The 21,486-nt window shown below is 39.9% G+C and overlaps 1 protein-coding gene across 1 annotated transcript; it reads left to right on the top strand.

Moving 5' to 3' along the window:
- The first annotated feature begins 15,437 nt into the window (after window positions 1-15,437).
- Window positions 15,438-18,935, top strand: LOC130996675 (probable nucleolar protein 5-2). Its single transcript, XM_057921973.1, has 8 exons — window positions 15,438-15,616; window positions 15,716-15,757; window positions 16,266-16,445; window positions 16,521-16,685; window positions 17,097-17,297; window positions 17,628-18,125; window positions 18,212-18,346; window positions 18,429-18,935. The coding sequence occupies exons 1-8, from the start codon at window positions 15,539-15,541 to the stop codon at window positions 18,765-18,767; spliced, it is 1,638 nt and encodes a 545-aa protein (XP_057777956.1). The 5' UTR covers window positions 15,438-15,538; the 3' UTR covers window positions 18,768-18,935.
- The last annotated feature ends 2,551 nt before the right edge of the window (window positions 18,936-21,486 follow it).

The raw sequence follows: 21,486 nt of genomic DNA, 5'->3' as shown, positions 1-21,486 counted from the left end.
AGCTCAAGTTTGGTTTGTTTATTTTACGAGCTTCTCTAAACGAACTTGAACGAACTTTTTTCGAGCCGAGCTCCGAATAGTTCGCGAGCGGCTTGGTTTGTTTACAGCCCTAGCTCCGACTACGTTTGCCCACAACTCACACACACATTTATGAGTAGAAATTAGTACGCCCGTCCGTGCAATGCAAATCAAGCATAGCTTTGCATCAAAATTAAACGATGTATTAAATAAATAAATAAATATTAAATATAGTCATAATAACTAATTATTCTTATATACTAATAAAATATTTTACACTAATTACTCAATAAAGAGCCTAAATCCAAAAGCACAAAATTTTCAACTTTGTATAAAGTGTAAATATAATTGTAGTTATTAAATAATTTAAATATTTATATTAACACTAAAACAAATACAAATGAAATTACATTTAACAATAAAAAAAAGTACTAATATTTTGATATTGTATTTAGAGTGGATTTTGAAAATAGCCTATTTCTCTTAATAAACTTAAAAATTACCCACTAAGATAAAAACTTAAAAAAATACTCACACTTACCATTTTACCCCTTTAAACACCACCCTTTCAAAAATTCGCGCATTTCACAACCCAGTGGAATTCACTACCAGAATTTATTTTTGGTTGTGAATTTGAGTTTTAAAGTTTGAATTCACAACTAAAAACGTTAGTTGTGAATTTATAAATCTGGTTGTGAATTCAAGAAAATTAAGTTGTGAATTCAAGAACATTAAATTATGAATTCATATATAGACCTAACTGTGAATTCAAAAACATTAATAAATTCATAGGGGAAGTAAAAATAATAATAAAAAAATTGGCTTGGGGGTGGTAGGGGGTGGAGAAATAAAAAAAATGGCTAGGGGATGGGCAGTGGGGGAGTAAAAGAAAAAATGTATTTTTTTTTGCTTGGGGGTGGGTGGTCGGGGGGTGGGGGAGGGGGGCAGGGGAGAGCAAAAGAATTTTTTTTTTGGCTTGGGGATGGGTGGCGGGGGGTGGGGGTGGAGAGAGAGAGGAGTGTGATAGTGATAAACATGTATTTTTACCTCTTGGTGTGTCACATTTGATGTTTAGTTATGAGGATTTTGTATGTTTGATGGTTTATTTGAGCTTATATTGGTTTATGGTCAAGAACTTGTCACTTGCTTGTTGTTTGAACGAATTTTCAGAAATAATGAAGCAGAAATTGGAATAATTGGCTTAAATACAAGTTGTAGTTCGTCTCAAGAGGAGTTCGTGAGCGCAAACGGATCGTAAATCAGAGTTCGGACGAGGGAGAACAAGCAAAAACAAAATTGTTGCGCAAAGTTGTCGAACCTCGTGGCGCCTCATGCGGGCTGGGCACGCGGCCGCGCCTCGGGCCGCGTGACAGCACAGTTTTTGCGCGATTTTTCTATTATTTCAGCTATTTTTCGATCCTACACGATTTTGACCTATATTTTGAGACCTAGGGCATATAAATACTCCCCAGAAACATATTGAAAGTACATTTTATCACTTTATATCATATTTTACTTTTCCTGAGAGCTGAGAGAGACGGAGAACGGAGCCAGAGCAAGAACTGAAGAATCTCAACTTTACTACGGTTTTATTGTTGAATGTTTTACAGTTTTATTGAGATATTGATTTTTAGTCATATGTTTATGTGTGGCTATAATCCTTTTTCCCAGGGTTTAGGGAGTAGACATGATTTGAATTTGTGATTGTTTGATTCAATTAATTGAGATTGTTATTCCTTTCTATGTTCTTGTTATAATCGTTTGCTTTATTGATTGGCCACCAATTTAGCATAATCATAGGTTTTAATTTGAGATCGGGAGATAATAATTATTACCTGAACTAAGAACTTAGAACACTTTTATTTTAATTCTAAAGGGAATTGATAATTGTGAGGGCGTTAATCCTATGAGCTTTTAGGAGTTGCATGTTAGAAGTGCGATCCGGGGATGGTAGCCTTGCATGTAATCAACGGTTTGTATGCCACGGGAGTGGGTATGAACTAGCTTAGAGATTGCCCTAGGAATCATCTTATTAATTGAATTGAACATGTTAGTTAGGAGAATCTGTTGAAACCTTTGCCTTGTGAAATCTTCTCTTTTCTGTTTCTCTGTTTCGCAGCTTGTTTTATTTTGTTTTCTGTTATTTATTTATTTAGTTTTAAAACCAAAACTCTCAATTTCGTTTTTCCAGATAGAGGAATAATAATCTAGGATAGGCATTGATAATAATTAGTCTCTGTGGAATACGACCTTGCTGGCTACTGTACACAATTGCACCCGTACACTTGCGGCGTGTTAAATAAAATAGCGAACAGATAGAAATGAGGTGCTGGTATTTTTTAATTTAATCTTAGGTGCAGTTTAGTCATTTAACACAAAAAATGGATAATTTTTTAATTTTTTATTTGAGTGGATAATTTTAAGTTTACTAAAAGAAAATGACTACTTTCATATATTGACTCTTGTATTTACATGTTCTATATTTATGTTACTTAAAATCTCTTAGCTTTTACTGAAAATATATACAATAAAGATTTTCATAATGCATACTATAATATATTTGAGTTATGATTATATTTTATTATTTTCAATAGTATCATTTCTAATTTTCCTCCTATTTGATGGAAACCATTGTCTTCATTCATGTTAAAAGCAACAAAGAAGTAAAAAAACAAAAACAAAAAAAATGTTCACATCACCATATATATTTTAAAAAAATGATCTAACCATGCATAAAATTATTTTTTCTAAGGTTAGCTCATTACTTGACTATGTCTTCTTATTAGAAAAGTTTGAATTGATCAGTAAGAAAATAAATCATATTATTGGAATTTTTAAAAATACTAATAAAATAATTGTATAATTATTTGATACCAAAAAACAAATTTCAATAAAAATGAATATATCGTTTTGCCTAAGCGTTCTCCCTCAAACATACTTATTTAAATATATATATATATATATATATATATATATATATATATATATAATATCAATTTTCGCTAAAAATTTAAAAGTTTATGAAATTTAATTAATTATAATTTTGAACATGGTATATAAACGTACATTTATAATTATTAATAAACTATTTGAATTATTTGATAATGGCAATTAACATCATGCATTATCATAAATAAAAATTCATATTTGAAATTCTATTTTTCATATATATAACTACTATTTCTTCATCTACAAATTTACACTAAAACTAATACAAACTTCAGTTTTAAAAATTTTATTTTTGAAATTAAAAAGTTACAAAATGAACCAATATATTTTCCTTCACATTAGTTGCATGCAAAATACAAAATCTAATATCTACTTATTTTCCCAGTAAAAAATAAAAATGAAAGTAAACAAAAATATAGAAAAATAAATAAATTTAAGGGTTAATTGTATATATATTACTTCACTTAAAAAAAAATCATTCCACGCACCACTTTAAAATTTTGTATTAAAATTATTAAACTATTAAGTTATTGTAATTTTGCATACTCGCAGGATTAGAGCGTGGTGACATGACATAATAATCCTAGTTTGACATAAATATATGTCACACCCCAATTCTTAAAGCAATAACTATAACTGGAGTACGATTAATCATTAAAATGAACAAGGGAAAAATCTTGTGAAATCCGAATAGAAGGGATAACAATCGGGCATCGCCCCTTTAGATGAAGAAAGACAGGTATCCAATTGATACAAATCAATCAACAAACATGACAAACTTCAGGATCACAAGTTTAATTTCATGCTTCAGATAACCAACATTCCTTAATCAAAATACTTGAGAGTCAAAAGTTTAGGCTCAACAAGTTGAGAGTCATAACATAAAGGTCTTAAGTCAAGAAAACGAAAGACAAATAAAGGCTAGTACTACAGCGGAAGTCAAAACACGGAGTTGAACCCTAGCCTCAGCTCTCCCCGTCAACACCAGCCATCAACCTGAAAAACATTTGAAAATATTTGGGCTAAGTACTAATGTACTTAGTGGGCTGCAACTTTTAAGGCATTTCACAATTCGTAAAAGCAATTTATCCAATCATTCATGACATAACTTAGAAGGTTTTAAAGTAAAGGAACTTCTAAGCATGTTAAAGTATTTCATTTTAGCGCGCTGTTGTCACACTCTGTTTAGTTACTCGTTGTGATACTGGACCTTTTAGCCATCGACGTATCACTTTCTCCCATGACACTTGCCCTGAGGACGTAACTCAGACAAGTTGAATTGACCTCGGGACGCTACCCAGGCAGGCCTTATATGATACATGCTTCGGAACACATCCAGCCAAGCACCCTTATAACGCCTCTTACATGAATTAGTGCCCGATGGAGATCAACCCACCGAAACAACTAACAAGTGTACACAATTCTCAAACAACGTGTTAGGTCATAAGAGAACCTCGATCGATCCATGAATTGCGAGCCTTAAATATAACAGAGCGCACAAAAATATTTATTGGATAAACAATTTTCAATTCATGAAACATTTAGAGCTTAATAACTCAAGCATACATTTGAAAAATAAGCCCACCTATATAGGCAATGCCTGTCGTTTAATCTTATCTCTGAATCGGAATAGCGGTGCTAGTCCTCACGATCCACGAAGCCTACAAGAAATCTATACTCTTAATAGGTCTCCTGAATCTAATCTTAAGTCAAGGTAAAGTGCTTAACATCCTATGATTCACTTAGCCGGGTTTTCAAAATTTAATGAATAAATAATTAAAAACTAAAATTCTTGAGTTAAGAACACCAACAATATTCTTACTCGTCTTTCTTTTGTAATTGGAATTATAATAACCAATTAAATCATAAATACTTTCATTGCAAAATATAAGTGCAACATGCTTAGCATATAATAAGTAATTACTTAAAATATGCACATAATAATAATATAATATTATTATGCAAATTATCATTTAAAATAATTAATCAAACTATTTAATAGTCTAATTAAATAATTAAGCGCAGTCCCTTTTAATGAAACAAAGAAAAATCCGCACAGCCCAATGAGTAAAGTCCAGCTGTTTTAAAAGAAGAAGGGCCAACACGTAAGCCCAAAACCCATCCCCCTTCTCTTCTCGGCTCTGTTCTGCTCTGCTACTCTCCTCTGCTCTGCCTACCAGCTCTGCTCTTCCTACTCTCCTCTCCTTTGCCTACTATCCTCTGCTCTGCCTACCAGCTCTGCTCTGCACACTCTCCTCTGCTCTGCCTACCAGCTCTGCTCTCCCCCAGCTCTGCTCTACTCTCCCCTCGTCTGCTCTACTCTCCTCTGCTCTGCCTACTCTCCTATGCTCTTCCTACCAGCTCTGCTCTCCCCCAGCTATGCTCCCTGCTCTGCTCTCCCAGCTCCGCTCTCCCAGTTCCTAGCTCTGCTTTCTCTCTCTCTCTTCCCTCGGCATCTCTCCTCCCTCAATTTCTTTTTTTTCTGGAAATAGGGCGCACGAACACAGCCCTTGTTGTACCGCCGCCGCCTCTCCTTCACCGGTGGGCTCACGCCCAGGAACCGCCAGCAGCCACCGCGGCTGCCGCCCCTTCCCACTAATAACGACCAACCGACTCGACACCCCAGATTCGAAAGCAAGCTAAATCAAGCTCAAGACTCTATTTTTATCAACACACATCAAACATTCTTATCAAAGAATATCTGGCGAAGCTTCCAACTCTGACCAAGCCAGTCCCGGGAGAAACATTGTATCTATACATAGCAGTGGGGGAGGAATCAGTCAGCTCTGTGCTTATCAGAGAAGAGGGAAGTTACCAGAGGCCAATTTATTTTGTCAGCAGAATCATCCAGGGTCCCGAGTTGAACTACACAGAAATCGAGAAGGCTGCTCTGGCGGTCATGGTCACGGCAAGAAAGTTGAGGCCTTATTTCTTATCACATCGGGTAGTGGTGCGCACTGCTCTACCTTTCAGACAAGTGTTGGGGCGACCGGATTTGTCGGGAAGAATGGTCAAATGGGCCGTGGAGCTGGGGGAATATGACGTGGAGTATGAGCCGAGAACGGCAATCAAAGCACAAGCTCTGGCAGATTTCATCCAAGAAACCACTCGCCGGCCTATGCAAGAATTTTGGATTGCTTTTGTGGATGGGTCAGTAACAAAAGAAGGATGCGGAATCGGGGTGTACATCGTCTCACCAGGTCATGGGATATATCAATTCGCTATTAAATTCACATGCCGGATGTCTAACAATGAGGCTGAGTATGAGGCTGTGGTCAGAGGGGCACATATTCTGTCGGAGCTCAAGGCTGAATGTGTTATCATCAGGACGGATTCACAGTTAGTAGCTCAACAACTGTCGGGGGCCTATCATGTCAAGGATCAGCGGATGAAGGCGTACCACTGCAAAATCAACGAAATGAAACAAAAATTCATGGAGTTCAGAATCGAGTAGATTTCCCGCGAAGAGAATACAAAAGCAGACTTACTGGCGCGCATGGCCAGCGCGGTGGAACAGACATGGAATGATGAGATCATATTGCTCTGTGATACCAGAGAAATGGGGACTTCACAAGTTTTCTCGATGGAAATAAGGGATGATTGGCGGGCTCCAATTATACATTTTCTCAAGACAGGGGAGCGGTTGAACAGAGAATCCAATCAGAGAGCTCGCTACGAGAATTATTGTTTAATAAATGATCAACTTTACAAGCGATCCTTTACCCAACCTTTACTAAAATGCTTATCTCCTGAAGAAGCTAATTTTGCTTTGAAAGAAATTCATGCAGGTTGCTGTGGTGGTCACACGGGATTCCTTGATCTTGTACGAAAAATCATTCGGGCAGGGTTCTATTGGCCTAACATCAACAAAGACGCCAGGGAGTTCGTTCGCAAATGTGAGGCTTGCCAAAGACATGCCGGGAGAATCAACGTCCCGGGGAAAACCATGGGCTGCTGCATGCCCCTTTGACAAGTGGGGCATAGATATTGTAGGGAAGTTGCCCACGGCACCAGGGGGCAAATGTTTCCTCATAATGGCAGTAGATTATTTTTCTAAATGGGTCGAGGCCGAGGCTGTAGGGAAGATCGACGTGGTGACAGTGGAGCGATTCATTTGGCGGAATATATGTTGCCGGTATGGGGTCCGCAGGATCATTGTATCAGACAATGGAACTCAGTTCACTGGGCAGTGGATTGCGGATTTCTGTGACCGGATGGACATCACCCAACGATTCGTCTCGGTGGCTCATCCACAAGCGAACGGTCAAGTGGAGTTGGCTAACAGGACAATATGCGAGGGGATTAAGAAGAGGCTGAATCAAAGCAGAGGCAAGTGGGTCGAGGAGTTGGACACTGTACTTTGGGCTTACCGCACTAGCCCAAAGACAGCCACTGGCGAAGCACCATTCACTCTAGTGTATGGATCTAACGCGGTGATACCAGCGGAGGCAAGGCTGGAGTCATATCGGATTACAACCTACAACACTGAGCACTATGCCGAACTCCGCCGAGCAGAGCTGGATTTGGTGGAAGCACAAAGGGATGAGGCCCGGGTTAGAGCAGCAAAGTACAAAAGCATCATCAAGGCAGGATATGACAAGAGGGTCAGAGCGAGGAAATTATCCAAAGGCGACCTGGTCCTTAAACAAGCTGATGCATTAAAGGCAGTGGGCAAGTTCGAAGCCAATTGGGAAGGCCCGTTCATCATCACAGAGGTCTTGGGTGGCGGAGCGTACACATTGTCGGATTCAGACGGCAGAGCTCTCCCCAGGCCATGGAATATCAATACTCTCAAAAAGTTCTATGTATAACTGCTACTCAGCAGGAATGATGAAATTGTAGACCGAATACTCTTTTTCCCCACAAGGGTTTTAACGAGGTTCGAGGCCATGATATCAATAAAATTGGATACGTGGTTCTAGGGAATTCCCTGGTGTTGTCTCGTTTATTTTTCATTATCGTTTTTTCAAATTGCATATTTTACTTAACATGTTCATGCAGAGGCATTGCACATGTCACCAGAGGGGGGAGTAGGGTGTATACCCGTAGTCCCCAATTTACAAATTCAAAATTGCTTCTCAGCAAGTCAAGGGAAAAGCAGAGGAATCATTGCTATCGTAAGCCGCGAAAGTTGGTTGCACCCCCAGGGTCTTCCATGCTCCGCGCAGAGAAATGGAACGCGGAATTGCTTCTTAGCAAGTCAAAGGAAAAATAAGCAGCCAGGGACAACGCTTGAACAAGGGGAAGAGCAGAGGGATCATGCTGCCACCAGAGCAGAGGGATCATGCTGCCCCCAGAGCAGAGGGATCATGCTGCCACCAGAGCAGAGGGATCATGCTGCCACCAGAGCAGAGGGTTGTATTTAATCGTAAGCCGCAAAAGTTGGTTGCGCCACCCGGGCCCTCCATGCTCCGCGCAGAGGTTACTACTTAACCGTAAGCCACGAAAGTTGGTTGCACCCCCCGGGTCTTCCATGCTCCGTGCAGGATGTTCTCTTAACCGTAAGCCACGAAAGTTGGTTGCACCCCCCGGGTCTTCCATGCTCCGTGCAGGGTGTTCACTTAACCGTAAGCCACGAAAGTTGGTTGCACCCCCCGGGTCTTCCATGCTCCGTGCAGGGTGTTCTCTTAACCGTAAGCCACGAAAGTTGGTTGCACCCCCCGGGTCTTCCATGCTCCGTGCAGGGTGTTCTCTTAACCGTAAGCCACGAAAGTTGGTTGCACCCCCCGGGTCTTCCATGCTCCGTGTAGGGTGTTCTCTTAATCGTAAGCCGCGAAAGTTGGTTGCGCCATCCGGGCCCTCCATGCTCCGCGCAGAGGTCACTATTTAATCGTAAGCCGCGAAAGTTGGTTGCGCCATCCGGGCCCTCCATGCTCCGCGCAGAGGTCACTATTTAATCGTAAGCCGCGAAAGTTGGTTGCACCCCCCGGGTCCTCCATGCTCCGTGCAGAGGGTTACTACTTAATCGTAAGCCGCGAAAGTTGGTTGCACCCCCCGGGTCCTCCATTCTCCGCGCAGAGGGTTACTATTTAATCGTAAGCCGCGAAAGTTGGTTGCACCCCTCGGGTCCTCCATGCTCCGCGCAGAGACTATTTAATCGTAAGCCGCGAAAGTTGGTTGCACCCCCCGGGTCCTCCATGCTCCGCGCAGAGGGTTACTACTTAATCGACCAGAGGAATCACAAAGACTTCAACAAAAACAAAAATCATACCATACTTTACAAAAACATACATCATAATGGGAGATCCGGGAATGCAAGCTCAACATCAACAAACAACAAAATGACATAAAGCACGAAAGAAAGCAGGACCAGCACAGAAATCTAAAGGCGAAACAAGCGGTGAAGAAATTTCATTTACAAATAGCAAAGAGGCAGACTATAAATCAAAAGACAAAAATAGGTACTAAGTTTTTACAAATTTAAAAAGTTACAAAAATATCCATCAAGTCAAATAGGGAGATTAGGGCCATCAGGGAGGAGGAACGGAGGAGTCTGGAGTAGTATCAGAGGGCTTGGAGGTAGCAGCAGCAGAGGGATCCGGGGACAAGGGCAGGGATAGCAGAAGACTTAGGGCAGTGGAAGCTCCACCAGAGGAACCACCTACCTCAAGCACCGGCAATGTCTCGGAGAATTGCACCGGGGGCAGACGTTGCTCCATGTTCAACAACTTTATTGCCTCAGAAATATACGCATCCTTGTTTTGATACAAGGCATAAAGTTGTCCCACGGCGTCTGCTGAGGAGGCAGTGTCCTCGAAGGCGGAGGTCTTCAAGCCAGAGGGCACCGGGGGCTCCATGCCGAACTGAGAAAGCCTGTGGGGGCCAGCGCCAGATCCACCCCTCAATTTTTCCACAAATTTGGCCAAAGTTGTGCAAAATGAGGGCTGGTACTTCGGGGAGGAGAACGCTGGACCAGGATAAACCCCAAAGGCGAATTGGGGGATGGCTTTATTCAAGACCGGGTACCACCACGCGGGCTTCGCCGGGGCCTTAGCATCAATCCCAGTATCCTGTTGAGGTCCTCGTCCTTGATATGATCCATCAAGGCCCTCATGTCCAGAGTCGCGATCTGCTCTTCTGACGCTCCCACCATCTCCACCGCTTTCGTGGATATCTCTCGTATAATATGGGCGAAGATGGGTGCAAACCCCTCCAGATAGTCGGGGTGCTTCTGGAAAGCTGCCAGAGTGCCCTCCAACATGAAGTCCAGGAACCGCTGGCCCTGGGGAGAGACAAAAAACTCCAGGCGTTGGTCCCTGACCCCCAATGCATAACCCCGCGCTTGGACACCTTCACATGCCTTTTTCCACTGACGGCAAACGTCCTTATGCTCTTGCTGGTACGTCTCCCGGAATCGGGTAAGGTTATCATAACCCTCCTTTTTAGCCCTGGCCAGCTCAAAAACCAGGGACGCCTTCTCCACCTCTAGCTCGGCGATGCGAGCCTGAAAAGCCGCAGCCTTCGCCTCAGCTTTGCTGAGACGCTCCACTACGCTGGCAACGTCGTTGTCACGCTTGGCCACCTCTTCCTGCTCCTTTTCTCTCTCTTTCTCCAATGCATCATAATTATTAATGCATTGGATGGCCGCCCAGAGTCGGGACTCCATCTGCAAAGAAACAAAGTAGGTAATGTCAAAACAGAGAAATAACATTTGCCAGAGGAATGGTTTTCGTCAGAGAAATGGTTTTCACCAGAAAAATCAAGAGGTTAGTAATTTAATCTTTAAATAAAAATATAAAGTGCAGGGTACCTGAAGAGCCTACTGGCCAAGCTGGCTGGTCAAAGCCTCTCGTTTCAATTTCCCTGCCACCTCCTTGTACGGAAAGATAGGGCCTCAACAAATTCCTGCCCCGACAGACGGGCAACCAGGCCAGGAACAGCCACCTCTGATTCCTCGGCGGGAGGGGCCGAGACTTTGCCTTTGCCCTTTTGGGCAGCAGAGGAGAGAGCCCCCGCACCACCAGTAGACTTTTTTGCTGGATCCACAGACTTGCTGGCCTTCTTCAGGCTCTCTTGCCTTTCTTTCTCGCCCACATAAATCAGGTCCCTCTTTCTCTTTTTCGTGAACCCGGGAGTGGCAATGTCTTGGACTGAGTCGGGAGAAGGGGCTTCTTCAATAATGTCCACGACAGGGACATCCTCTCTACCAGCACCGGATCCATCACCGACGCCAGAACGCTTGCGCCTGCGGAGAAGGCCGCCGACATCAACCTCCTGAGCCTCCGGGCTGAGTGAAAGCAAGACGTTCATGTTCTTCCCCTTACCAGGGCGAAAGCCCTGAGGAGGGGGGGCCATCTCAGGAATCTCTGACACCGGGTGAGAGGTGTCCGCCTCAGGCCCGGTTGGTTGCTCTGAAGGGCCTGTACGGGAGTTAGAGCCTCCCGAGCCACGCCCCCCGCTACGAGTGGGAGAAGTAGTGGCATCTAGATCGAGCCCGCACTTTGCCCTCCACGACATGCCTGCAAATAAAGAATTCCACACTATCAGAATCAGGGTAACAAAAGTCAATATATTTTCTAACACATATTTTTACCTATCGATGCCTCTGGATACAGGGGAAATAGACCATTGGCTGCCAAAGCCGAATTGTTTTCGGCAAGGTATCTACAGTCTAAGGGTTCGGCGCGGTTCATGGCGTTGAGACGGGCTATGACCCCCAAGTCAAATGCAGATGGGGCATCTGGAGAGGCTGGTTTATAGGTGGTCTGAGGGTTGTGCCATTCCAGCTCCAAAGCGCCATGATCGCGCCAGGAACCAATAAGGGTGCGCACGTAACAGTATTGAAATAAAAAATCTTTGTCAAAAGAATTTAGGGAAGAAAGGAAGGTGGTGGGATATTTCTTAAGACCAGCAAAGCTATACAGGGGGCTGCCCTGCATATGGAGGGACTGGGTCTGAAAAAATAGTTTGGTGGTGTCTCCGACACCGTGAGCTCGGCATAGAATGTGGAAGGAGTATAACCTCCGGATGGCAGAGGGAGTGACTTGATAAAAGGGGATGCGGTAATGGTTGCAAACTTCAACCAAAATAGCAGGGGGAGGAAGCCTTAGGCCAGCATCTATCTGGGCCTTCCAAATGGCCACCGTTTTATGATCACGTAGTTTTTCTAGGGGCGGCGAGGCTTTGGAGAAAGGTTCGAATTTTAGGTCTGCGGGACGAAGACATTTGTCCCTCATCTTCTCCATCGCCGCGACACCAAGGCGGGATTCGGGAATAGGCTTAGGAGGCTGGGGTGCTTTCTTAGTCCTTTTTCGAGGCCTAGAGGGATTTGGGGTAGCCTGAGAATCGGGCGAGGCGGAAGGGGAATGAAGGTTTATAGGATCTTGAGGCTGAGGGGAGGAAGACGAAGAACCTTGGGGAGAGGGAGAAAGAGACCGCGAGGGTTGGGGAATGGAAGTGGAAGCCATTGTCGGAATTTTTAAATCTAGGGTTTTTAACACGCTCAATCAGAGCACCAACAACTATACAACTACGCTACAACTAATTACAAGTGCCAGGGAAGGGAGCACGCGATTTACCTAAAGTCGGAAGTTCTTTAGAGTCGACGGAAGGGACTGGAACGGTAGGGTCGCAAGAAAATCACCGAAACAGTACGAAGGAGATCACCGGAATTGAGAAAAAAAACGAGCAAGTGCGGAAATAGAATGAAGAAGATGAAGGGATAAAAATTCGAATCGACTAAGTAAAGAGTACGCGGGCAACTACCAACATGCGGGATGAACGACACGTAGCGTCCGGAAAATAATCAACGGTTGGGAATTCCTACGGAGAGACGAAAGGACACAAAGGTTAAAAAGTAACCTCGAAAAACGGAAAAGGACACTGTAAAAGAGGCGGACATTTAATGCGGATGACGTCAGCCACGCGGATGAATACTCTGACTAGTTGCACCGTTCCAGAGCGAACTAGTCAGACCAGAGGGGAGAGTAGTTGATGAGGAGTAATGTATACAGAGCAGAGGAATGACTTTACCAGGGGAATCGCGAGATGCAGCGAGATGGTTTTCGTCAGAGGAATCACACTCGCTAGAGGAATCACACTCGCTAGAGGAATCACCCTTATCAGAGGAACCACCTTCGCCAGAGAAGCCGCTCTCGCCAGAGGAATGGCCTTCACCAGAGGAATCACCAGAAAACGCGGGGAAATCTCCTGCGTGAAGGCGATTTTACTATTATGCCCCCCGACCACGCAAGGCGCATGCTCCAGTGCTGATTTTACTACTTTACCCTCTACGTGTAATCTATAAATAGCAGCATACGTGCTCCTTTGTAACTTACGCTATCTTTTACTATCAAGCAACAACTTTACTCTCGTGTGCTAGAATTCCGATTACTCTCTTTGTCTTCTCCGATCAAAACTAGGTATAGTCCACGATTCCTTAATAATCCACCGATTAAATAGATACCCATCCTTTTATGTTTCACCAGGTAGGACCCATAAAGGAGTTGCTTTTGTATGTTTATTGTTGCAGAGGTAAGTTTATAAAAGTTGGTAGGTTTAAACTTTTGATGTGGCACTAAAGGAGTTGCTTTTATAAACAAACCAATGCCACCACCCTTATTGTCCTTTGCGGGATTTTCTAGTTTTTTGGATAATTGATTAATGTTATTGAATTCACAACTAGATTTATAAATTCACAATTTAATGCTATTCAATTCACAACCAGATCTATGAATTCACAACTTAATGTTCATTAATTAACAACCAGATCTAAGAATTAATAACTTAATGTTCTTGAATTCAAAACCAGATCTATGAATTAACAACTAAAACTATAATTCAAAACAGTTCGATGAATTCACAACTAGTTGTTTTGGTTGTGAATTCGAGTTTTAAAACTAAAATTCACAATCAATTTGATGAATTAATTGTTAGTGTTAATTGCGAATTCAAGTTTTAAAACTCGAATTCACAACTAGAAATAATGCTAGTCGTGAATTTGAATTCATGATTAACAGTATTTCTAGTTGTGAATTCAAACTTTAAAACTCAAATTCACAACCAACTTGGTTGTGAATTTGTGGATAATTTTTAAATTTTTATGTAAAGGGTAAAATGGTAAATGCGATTTATTTTAATTTTTTTTATCTTAATGGACAAATTTTATTTTTATTATTCTAGAGTGACTAAAAAAGTCCAAACTTTTCACATTTATTATAATTATTCGGTACAATAGAACGTATCATATAACACAATAATTCTTTTTGAGGGGGTACATAGAGCTGGCAAAATGGGCGGGTCGGGCTAGCCTGGCCCGACCCAGCAGGCTTATGAAGCCCGGCCCGAATTTGATCGGGCTGCCAATTTACAAAACTAGCCCAGCCTCATTCGGGCTATCGGGCGGTCGGGCCAAACCGGCCCAATATTTTTTTTTTACTTGTATGATTTCGATGTAAGTTTAACTTGTAGCTGCACCTGTTAATTTTCTACATCTTATTGATATTTATGTCATTTCCAATATGAGTAGTGTCTAATGTTCATTTTTTTATTTCTCTTTCAATTTAGGATGCAGAAAACTTCAACTATTTGCTTTCTTTTATGGTCATCATCCAGTGCTCAAAGTTCAAGGCAATCATGCATAATCCCCATATGATGAATAGATATAATTGAGAAGCCTGCAATCACATCCAGAAGCTTTCGATATTTATTATTGATATTTGATCAAGTTTATTTGCTTACTGCAAATTTTGAGCTTAGATAAATTTTCTCGCCCTTTCCAGTCTTCATCTTCTATAGAAAAAATAAGTGATAAATCGTAAAATGAATAACTTAAATTAATTAATATATCAAAAAGTTAAAAAATAAAAATAGAAAAAGAATGACTGGGCGGGCTTTTTAGCCCCAAAGCCCGATCAACCCGACGAACTTATTGGGCGAGCTTTTTAGGCCTAGGTTTTTTCAGGCCTCTATTTATAAAACCCAGCCCAACCTTAAATACGGGCGGGCCGGGTTGATTTTGCCAGCTCTAGGGGTGGGTACATAACACTTAGGGCCCGTTTGATTTTCAGTATTGGATTAATCAGGATATAAATTATCCTGATAATTTAGTGTGGATTAGTCATGATTTCTAATCTCAGATGGGTGTTTGATATCATTGGTAATTAATCCCAAAAAGTGTTTGGTATCCATTGAAATAGGTTGGATTAACATATCAAATACCTAAATTAGTAGCCTATGGAGGGGGTGGAATAATTAGTGTGGGTTAATCCCATGGGGGAGGTGGGATAATTAGTGTGGGTTAATCCCACAAAATAAGCTAGGGTCTTGGGATAAACCTGGATAAACCTGGAGTTGACCATATTAGTAACACATAATATCAAACACTACATAAATCCATATTAATTTAACTTATCCTGCTTTTAAACCCATATCAAACAGGCCCTTAATACACACACTATCATTCCCTTCAAAAAATAAAATAAAAAATACACACACTATCATTAAAAAAAATACTAGTAATACACGTAGACAGTAAAATGAAATAAACACTGCGCGCAGCACACCTATTTTCCTAAAACCCTTCTAAAATCTTAAGACTGCGGCGGCGGTAGTGTTCGGTGGTGGTCGGAATATGTTGCTTCTATTTGAAACTCCGGCAGGCTTTGCGCTCTTCAAGGTCCTCGATGAAGGGAAACTTTCTAAAGTCGAGGTATTTCGTTGTAGTCTTTGTTTGTTTTCGTTTTGTTTTCATTGTTTTTGCTGTGTGATGTTCTTTCTCTGATTTATTTTTAATTTTTTGTTGTTGCAGGATTTGGGGAAGGAATTTGCCTCGCCTGACTCCGCTAGAAAGGTATTGATTCTAGAATACTGTTTTTATATTATGCTGATTTTTATTGGTGATTAAGTTATAAGTATGCATCTGGGATTCGTAACATTTTAATGGGCTACACTTATAAAAAGAATAGAGACCAAGAAAGTTATGCAAAGTCTAGTTTCTCGTAGAGAGATAACTGTATTGATTTTTTGGAACATGCAGTCCATTTATATGTTCATTTTATTTTGAAAATGGGTTTAAACGTCAGGTAGCTAACTTAGCTTTTGATTATCCCCACAAAAGTGTCTTGCAGCAGTATCTACTTGTACAGTAGATTGGGGTGGGGGGTGAGGATTATGAAGAAAATGTTGTATAGGATTGAATGAAAAATTAAATGAAAAATAGTCTTTATAATGTTTCACTTGTGAGTTGTGAATACCGATTGAAGCTGAATGCTTGGCTCCATCCTCATTCGTAGTTCTTATGTTATTTTAACATAAAAAACAATAGATTTAATTAACATTTGTTTTCATGTCAACTTTAGGTCGTCAAGCTGAAAGCATTCTCAAAATTTGAGAATACTGCGGAGGCTTTGTCTGCTGCTACTCTACTGATAGATAGTAAACCCAGCAAAGGTCTCCGGAAATTCCTGCGCAGTCATTGTGATGGTGACATTTTAGCCGTAGCGGATTCGAAACTCGGGAACACAATCAAAGAGAAGCTTGTAAGTTAGCATTTCTTTATGATTTGGTTAATTATATCAAATTGTTTGCATTTGTGATTATTTTAAATCTTGCAGCAAATTGAATGTGTCCACAACAATTCTGTTATGGAATTAATGAGAGGTGTCAGAAGTCAATTGACTGAACTGATATTGGGTCTAGCAGCACAAGATATGGCTCCAATGAGCCTTGGTTTATCTCACAGCCTATCCAGATACAAGTTGAAATTCAGTCCTGATAAGGTGAGTTCTATGATTTAGGCCCCAAAGATGTTCAACTTATGTGGCCTGGAGTAAACTATGCATATTAGTAATTGATGTGTAACTTTTGTTGTTTTATTATTCATTCTCATCATTCTTATCTGTGCTTGTGTACAAGTTTGAGTTGCTTATCTGTTGTATTAAAGGTCAGAAGCCTGAAAGAATGAGGAAATGCTTGTATGCTTGGTTTACTTCAAAAGTTGTGTGCCATTGTTGTACAAGTTGAAGGGAAATCCTTTAATATGAGTTTTGATATGCGAGTTTTGTTATTTCTTTTATTTGTTGTCTGCCTCCGGCTTTGCAGTGTATCAACATATACAAGCCTTGAAAGTTTGTTCATGTTTGCCCATTTTTTGGTTTTTTATTGACGATTGTGTGTGAATGTTATTATAGGTTGATACAATGATAATTCAAGCCATTAGCCTGTTGGATGACCTTGACAAAGAGCTTAATACATATGCAATGAGGGTCAGAGAGTGGTATGGATGGCACTTTCCTGAACTTGCGAAGATCGTGCTAGACAACATCCTTTATGCAAAGTCTGTGAAATTGATGGGTTACCGCTCCAATGCTGCCAAGCTTGATTTCTCTGAGGTAGGCATTTAGTGATTTTCTCGTTGCTTGATGAATAAAGACCTGTAAATAGAATTTAAATGTTGCTTCCATTTTACGCTTTGTAATCTTGAAAGAGATCATCAATATGCAACAATCTACTAATTGCTTGAAGCGTCACTCATGACATTTGTCACATTTCTACATTTGCATCTTTAATTTAAAAAAAAAAATTCCCTTTGTCCCATTGCTAGTACTGAGCCCTCAATGCATTTATATTTGATAAATAACTTTCCTGTAAATTTCTTGAATTTCTGTTTTTGGCTGGTATTTGGTTTTCTTTTAGTACTCACATTATTAATAATGTTGTAGATACTTCCGGAGGAGGTTGAGACAGAACTAAAGGAGGCAGCTGTGATCTCCATGGGAACTGAAGTTAGTGATCTGGATTTGGAGAACATAAAAGATCTATGTAACCAAGTTCTCTCTCTTTCCGAGTACAGAGCCCAACTGTACGACTATCTAAAAAGCAGGATGAACACTATTGCCCCAAATGTTACTGCGCTTGTTGGCGAACTTGTTGGTGCTCGCTTGATTGCTCATGGAGGCAGCTTGTTGAATCTGGCTAAGCAACCTGGAAGTACAGTGCAGATACTAGGTGCGGAGAAGGCTCTCTTTAGAGCATTGAAGACAAAGCATGCGACTCCCAAGTATGGACTTATTTATCATGCTTCTCTGATTGGCCAAGCTGCCCCTAAGCACAAGGGTAAGATTTCACGGTCTCTTGCTGCAAAAGCTGCTTTGGCTATCCGTTGTGATGCTCTTGGAGATGGTGAAGATAATACAATGGGTCTGGAGAATAGAGTCAAGGTATTTCTGGCTTTTTCTTAGTATGTACAGAATGTTCTTGCTTCACCAGTTGTTCTTTCATAACTCCTTTGTTACTTTTTATATAGCTTGAAGCGCGATTGAGGAGCTTAGAAGGAAAAGAACTAAGTCGTTCTGCTGGTTCCATAAAAGGAAAACCAAAGATCGAGTTTTATGACAAGGACAAGAAGAAAGGATCAGGAGGGATGATCACACCGGCCAAGGTCTGAAACATATCTTAGTAATACAATGCTGTCCCGATGTTTTTAAGTATAATTATCTGAAAGTTTGTGTCTTGTTTTGCAGACTTACAATCCAGCTGCCGATTCAATTCTTGCACTTACGGAATCACTCTCCAAGGGTGATAAAGAAGAAGCAGAGCCGGAAGTTGTTGAAGAAGAGCGGAAGAAGAAGAAAAAGAAGAAGAGAACTCAACCCGAAGATGCTTTGCCTGGAGCAGTTGAAGCAGAGCCAGCTAAGAAGGAGAAGAAGAAAAAGAGAAAGCATACTGAAGAAGCAGACGAAGACGGTTGTGATTCCAGCGAGAAGAAGAAAAAAAAGAAGAGGAAACATGCCGAAACTGAGGATGGTGGCGATGATACTTCTGCTAAGAAGAAAGATAAAAAGAAGAAAAGTGAAGACTGAGGCATGCATAAGCAACAGGTCTAACATTTTTGTTACTTGATCTAGATTTGGTGTTGTGCATGTAATTAGGCGTCTTTCTTCTTAAAACTAGTGTTCCAGCCGTGCATATGCACGCGGTAAATTGATATAATTTTTTTATAAAAAATTAATTATATATTAATTAATCAAGTATAGTGTTAAAATAAAAAAAAAAAGATATTGTGTTATATTGTAGTATAAAAATACATAATCATTAATGAATAAAAAAAAATTGGTCCTAAAAAAATATTGTGTACATAAATAGGGGCTATGATGAAACAATAATAAAAAATAAAAAACTAACAATTGTAGGATTGACTAAAGCATGATAATACATATTAGTAGATTTATATTTTTAAGAATTTCTTTACAAACAACATTCATTATACTTTTTTTAAAAGAACATGCATTATACTTGATATGTTGTTATCATTTCTGTCACATGCTAAAGTTTTCAACCAACTTCGATTTTTTACTCTTGAAACAACGATGTAGTCGGGTCTGATTTGAATCTCAATAGCAAATTTAGGAAAAATAATAACATCGAAAAATCTAAATAATGTGTTGAATGTGTAAAGAATGACTTAATAATTTTATACATAAGAATCATATTAATAGATTACAAAGCAAATATAGCACTAAGGTCTATTAATCGAGGCAATTGAGCCCATGTTTCATTACAACATTTTCTATGTTGGAGTGGACCATCAAGGTTGGCAGAGAGCTGCGTCCCAAGGTTAGTGCAGAGTTGACCGCTAAGATTGTGATAAGGCTAACCGCCAAGCTTGTACGAAGCTAAGCTCTAAAGTTGGCGGAGCTGACCGCCAAGGTTGATGTTTGCCAGAGCTAAAATGCTAAAGTTGATGTGCTACTGAAACTCTTTTTTGTCTTACTCTTTCATCCTTGATTGAATTCCATAAGTCTTGACTTTCTTCTTTGATTCTTCCTTCCAAGTTTAATCCTTCGCCTTAATCCGTAATTTTTATCCATTAGGCTTGACCCAAAAAGAGGAGCATAATATCATCCACATTAAATGTAAAGTTGACCATGAAATGAAACTGAAATGTCCTTGACATGGATTGTCATTGGCTCTTGTTGATTTTCATGGCATACGAAATAATAAGAGAAAACTGTCTTCGTTCAAACGTGAATGTGAATTGTGAATCTAATTTAGCATAAACGAAGCAATAATTTATGCACACACATTTTAGAAATAAATTCTAATTGGTTGATTGTATATGTTGTTTAATTTTTATTGCATAAACAAAGTGCCTCGGTCATTCTTTCTGCTGGTCAAGTGATTTCAAAAACTATCAATGTCTACGATTGCACAAACTATCCAACCAAGACGCAAAAACACGAAGCAGAGTGAAGAAGAAGAAGGAAGCGGAAGAAGATGAAGCAGAGTGAAGCATCGGCGATGAATTGAACCAATTATTACTTCTGCTAAGAAGAAAGATAAAAAGAAGAAGAAAAGTGAAGACTGAGGCATGCATAAGCAACAGGTCTAACATTTTTGTTACTTGGTCTAGATTTGGTGGTGCATGTAATTAGGCCTCTTTCTTCTTAAGATGTTTCTTCGTCAGACTATTGTGACTGTATTTCTTAGTATGCATTGGATAATTAAGCTTTTAAAATGTGACTTTATATTTTATTTTATTTATGTTAGTGAATCTCAAATTTACATGTTTTGTGGTCTCTTATTTATGCTTCTCTTATGCATTGGATAATTAAGCTTTGAAATTTGACCTTTTATTTAGTGAAATATATGCTCTTTCGATGGTTTTAAGTATCAATTTATTTTACTCCATCGACATAAATTGTATCTTCGATACCCTTTTCTTGATTGTTTTCCTTTAGTTATGATCTACTTTTAGTTAGTTCCTGATATTATGTCTTTTTGAGATCGCCAATTATTGGGTGCGACCGTCGCACAGGTGTGCGACGGACCTGTGCGACGGGTCGACCCGGCTCCAAACCCGCCCTCCTGACCCGGAATCCTGACCCGTGTGGGTTTGATCCATACTCCTAATTATTACATTTGTTTATAATAATTGTTACTTTTAATAAACATAATATATACATTTATTCATATAAATGTATATTGATATGTATAATGTTTTATATTGAATGAAGGTAAATATTTATATTAATATAAGTATATATTTGTGCGACCAAATGTATATCTTATGCTAATTAAAAGTAAATACTCCTATTAGGGTTTAGTGTTCAGGCTTAGGGTTTAGTTTACAGGGTTTAGGGTTTAGTGTTCAGGCTTAGGAGTAGAATTTAGGGTTTAGAAAATATAATACTTTATATTAAATGAAGGTAAATACCTATATTTATATAAGTATACATTTGTGCGAACAAATGTATATTTCATGCTTATTAAAAGTAATAATTATTATAAACAAATGGTCAGGGGATTTTTTAGGACAATAACTTATGTTGATTTGAAAATTAGGACAAAAACTTTCGGACTTGTAAAAATAGGACACTATTTTTTTTAGAGTAAAATAGGACACTAATTAATAAGCGTCGTAAAAATAGGACATTTCTTGGCCGAAAATTGTCCTGCGGATGCAACACTTATTAATTAATGTCCCATTTTACTCTAAAAAAAATTAGTGTCCTATTTTTACAAGTTCGAAAGTTATTGTCCTAATTTCCAAATCAATCTAAGTTACTGTCCTAAAAAACC

The sequence above is a fragment of the Salvia miltiorrhiza genome, chromosome 8, assembly GCF_028751815.1.
Source record: "Salvia miltiorrhiza cultivar Shanhuang (shh) chromosome 8, IMPLAD_Smil_shh, whole genome shotgun sequence".
Lineage (NCBI taxonomy): Eukaryota > Viridiplantae > Streptophyta > Magnoliopsida > Lamiales > Lamiaceae > Salvia > Salvia miltiorrhiza.
This window is presented reverse-complemented; position numbering and strand designations above follow the sequence as displayed.

Excerpts from the sequence above, each read along its gene's own strand:
- LOC130996675 (XM_057921973.1), top strand. The coding sequence starts at position 15,539 with ATGTTGCTTCTATTTGAAACTCCGGCAGGCTTTGCGCTCTTCAAGGTC. Across the intron at positions 16,686-17,096 it reads TGAAATTCAGTCCTGATAAG|GTTGATACAATGATAATTCA; the intron begins GTGAGTTCTATG and ends ATGTTATTATAG. Across the intron at positions 17,298-17,627 it reads CCAAGCTTGATTTCTCTGAG|ATACTTCCGGAGGAGGTTGA; the intron begins GTAGGCATTTAG and ends ATAATGTTGTAG.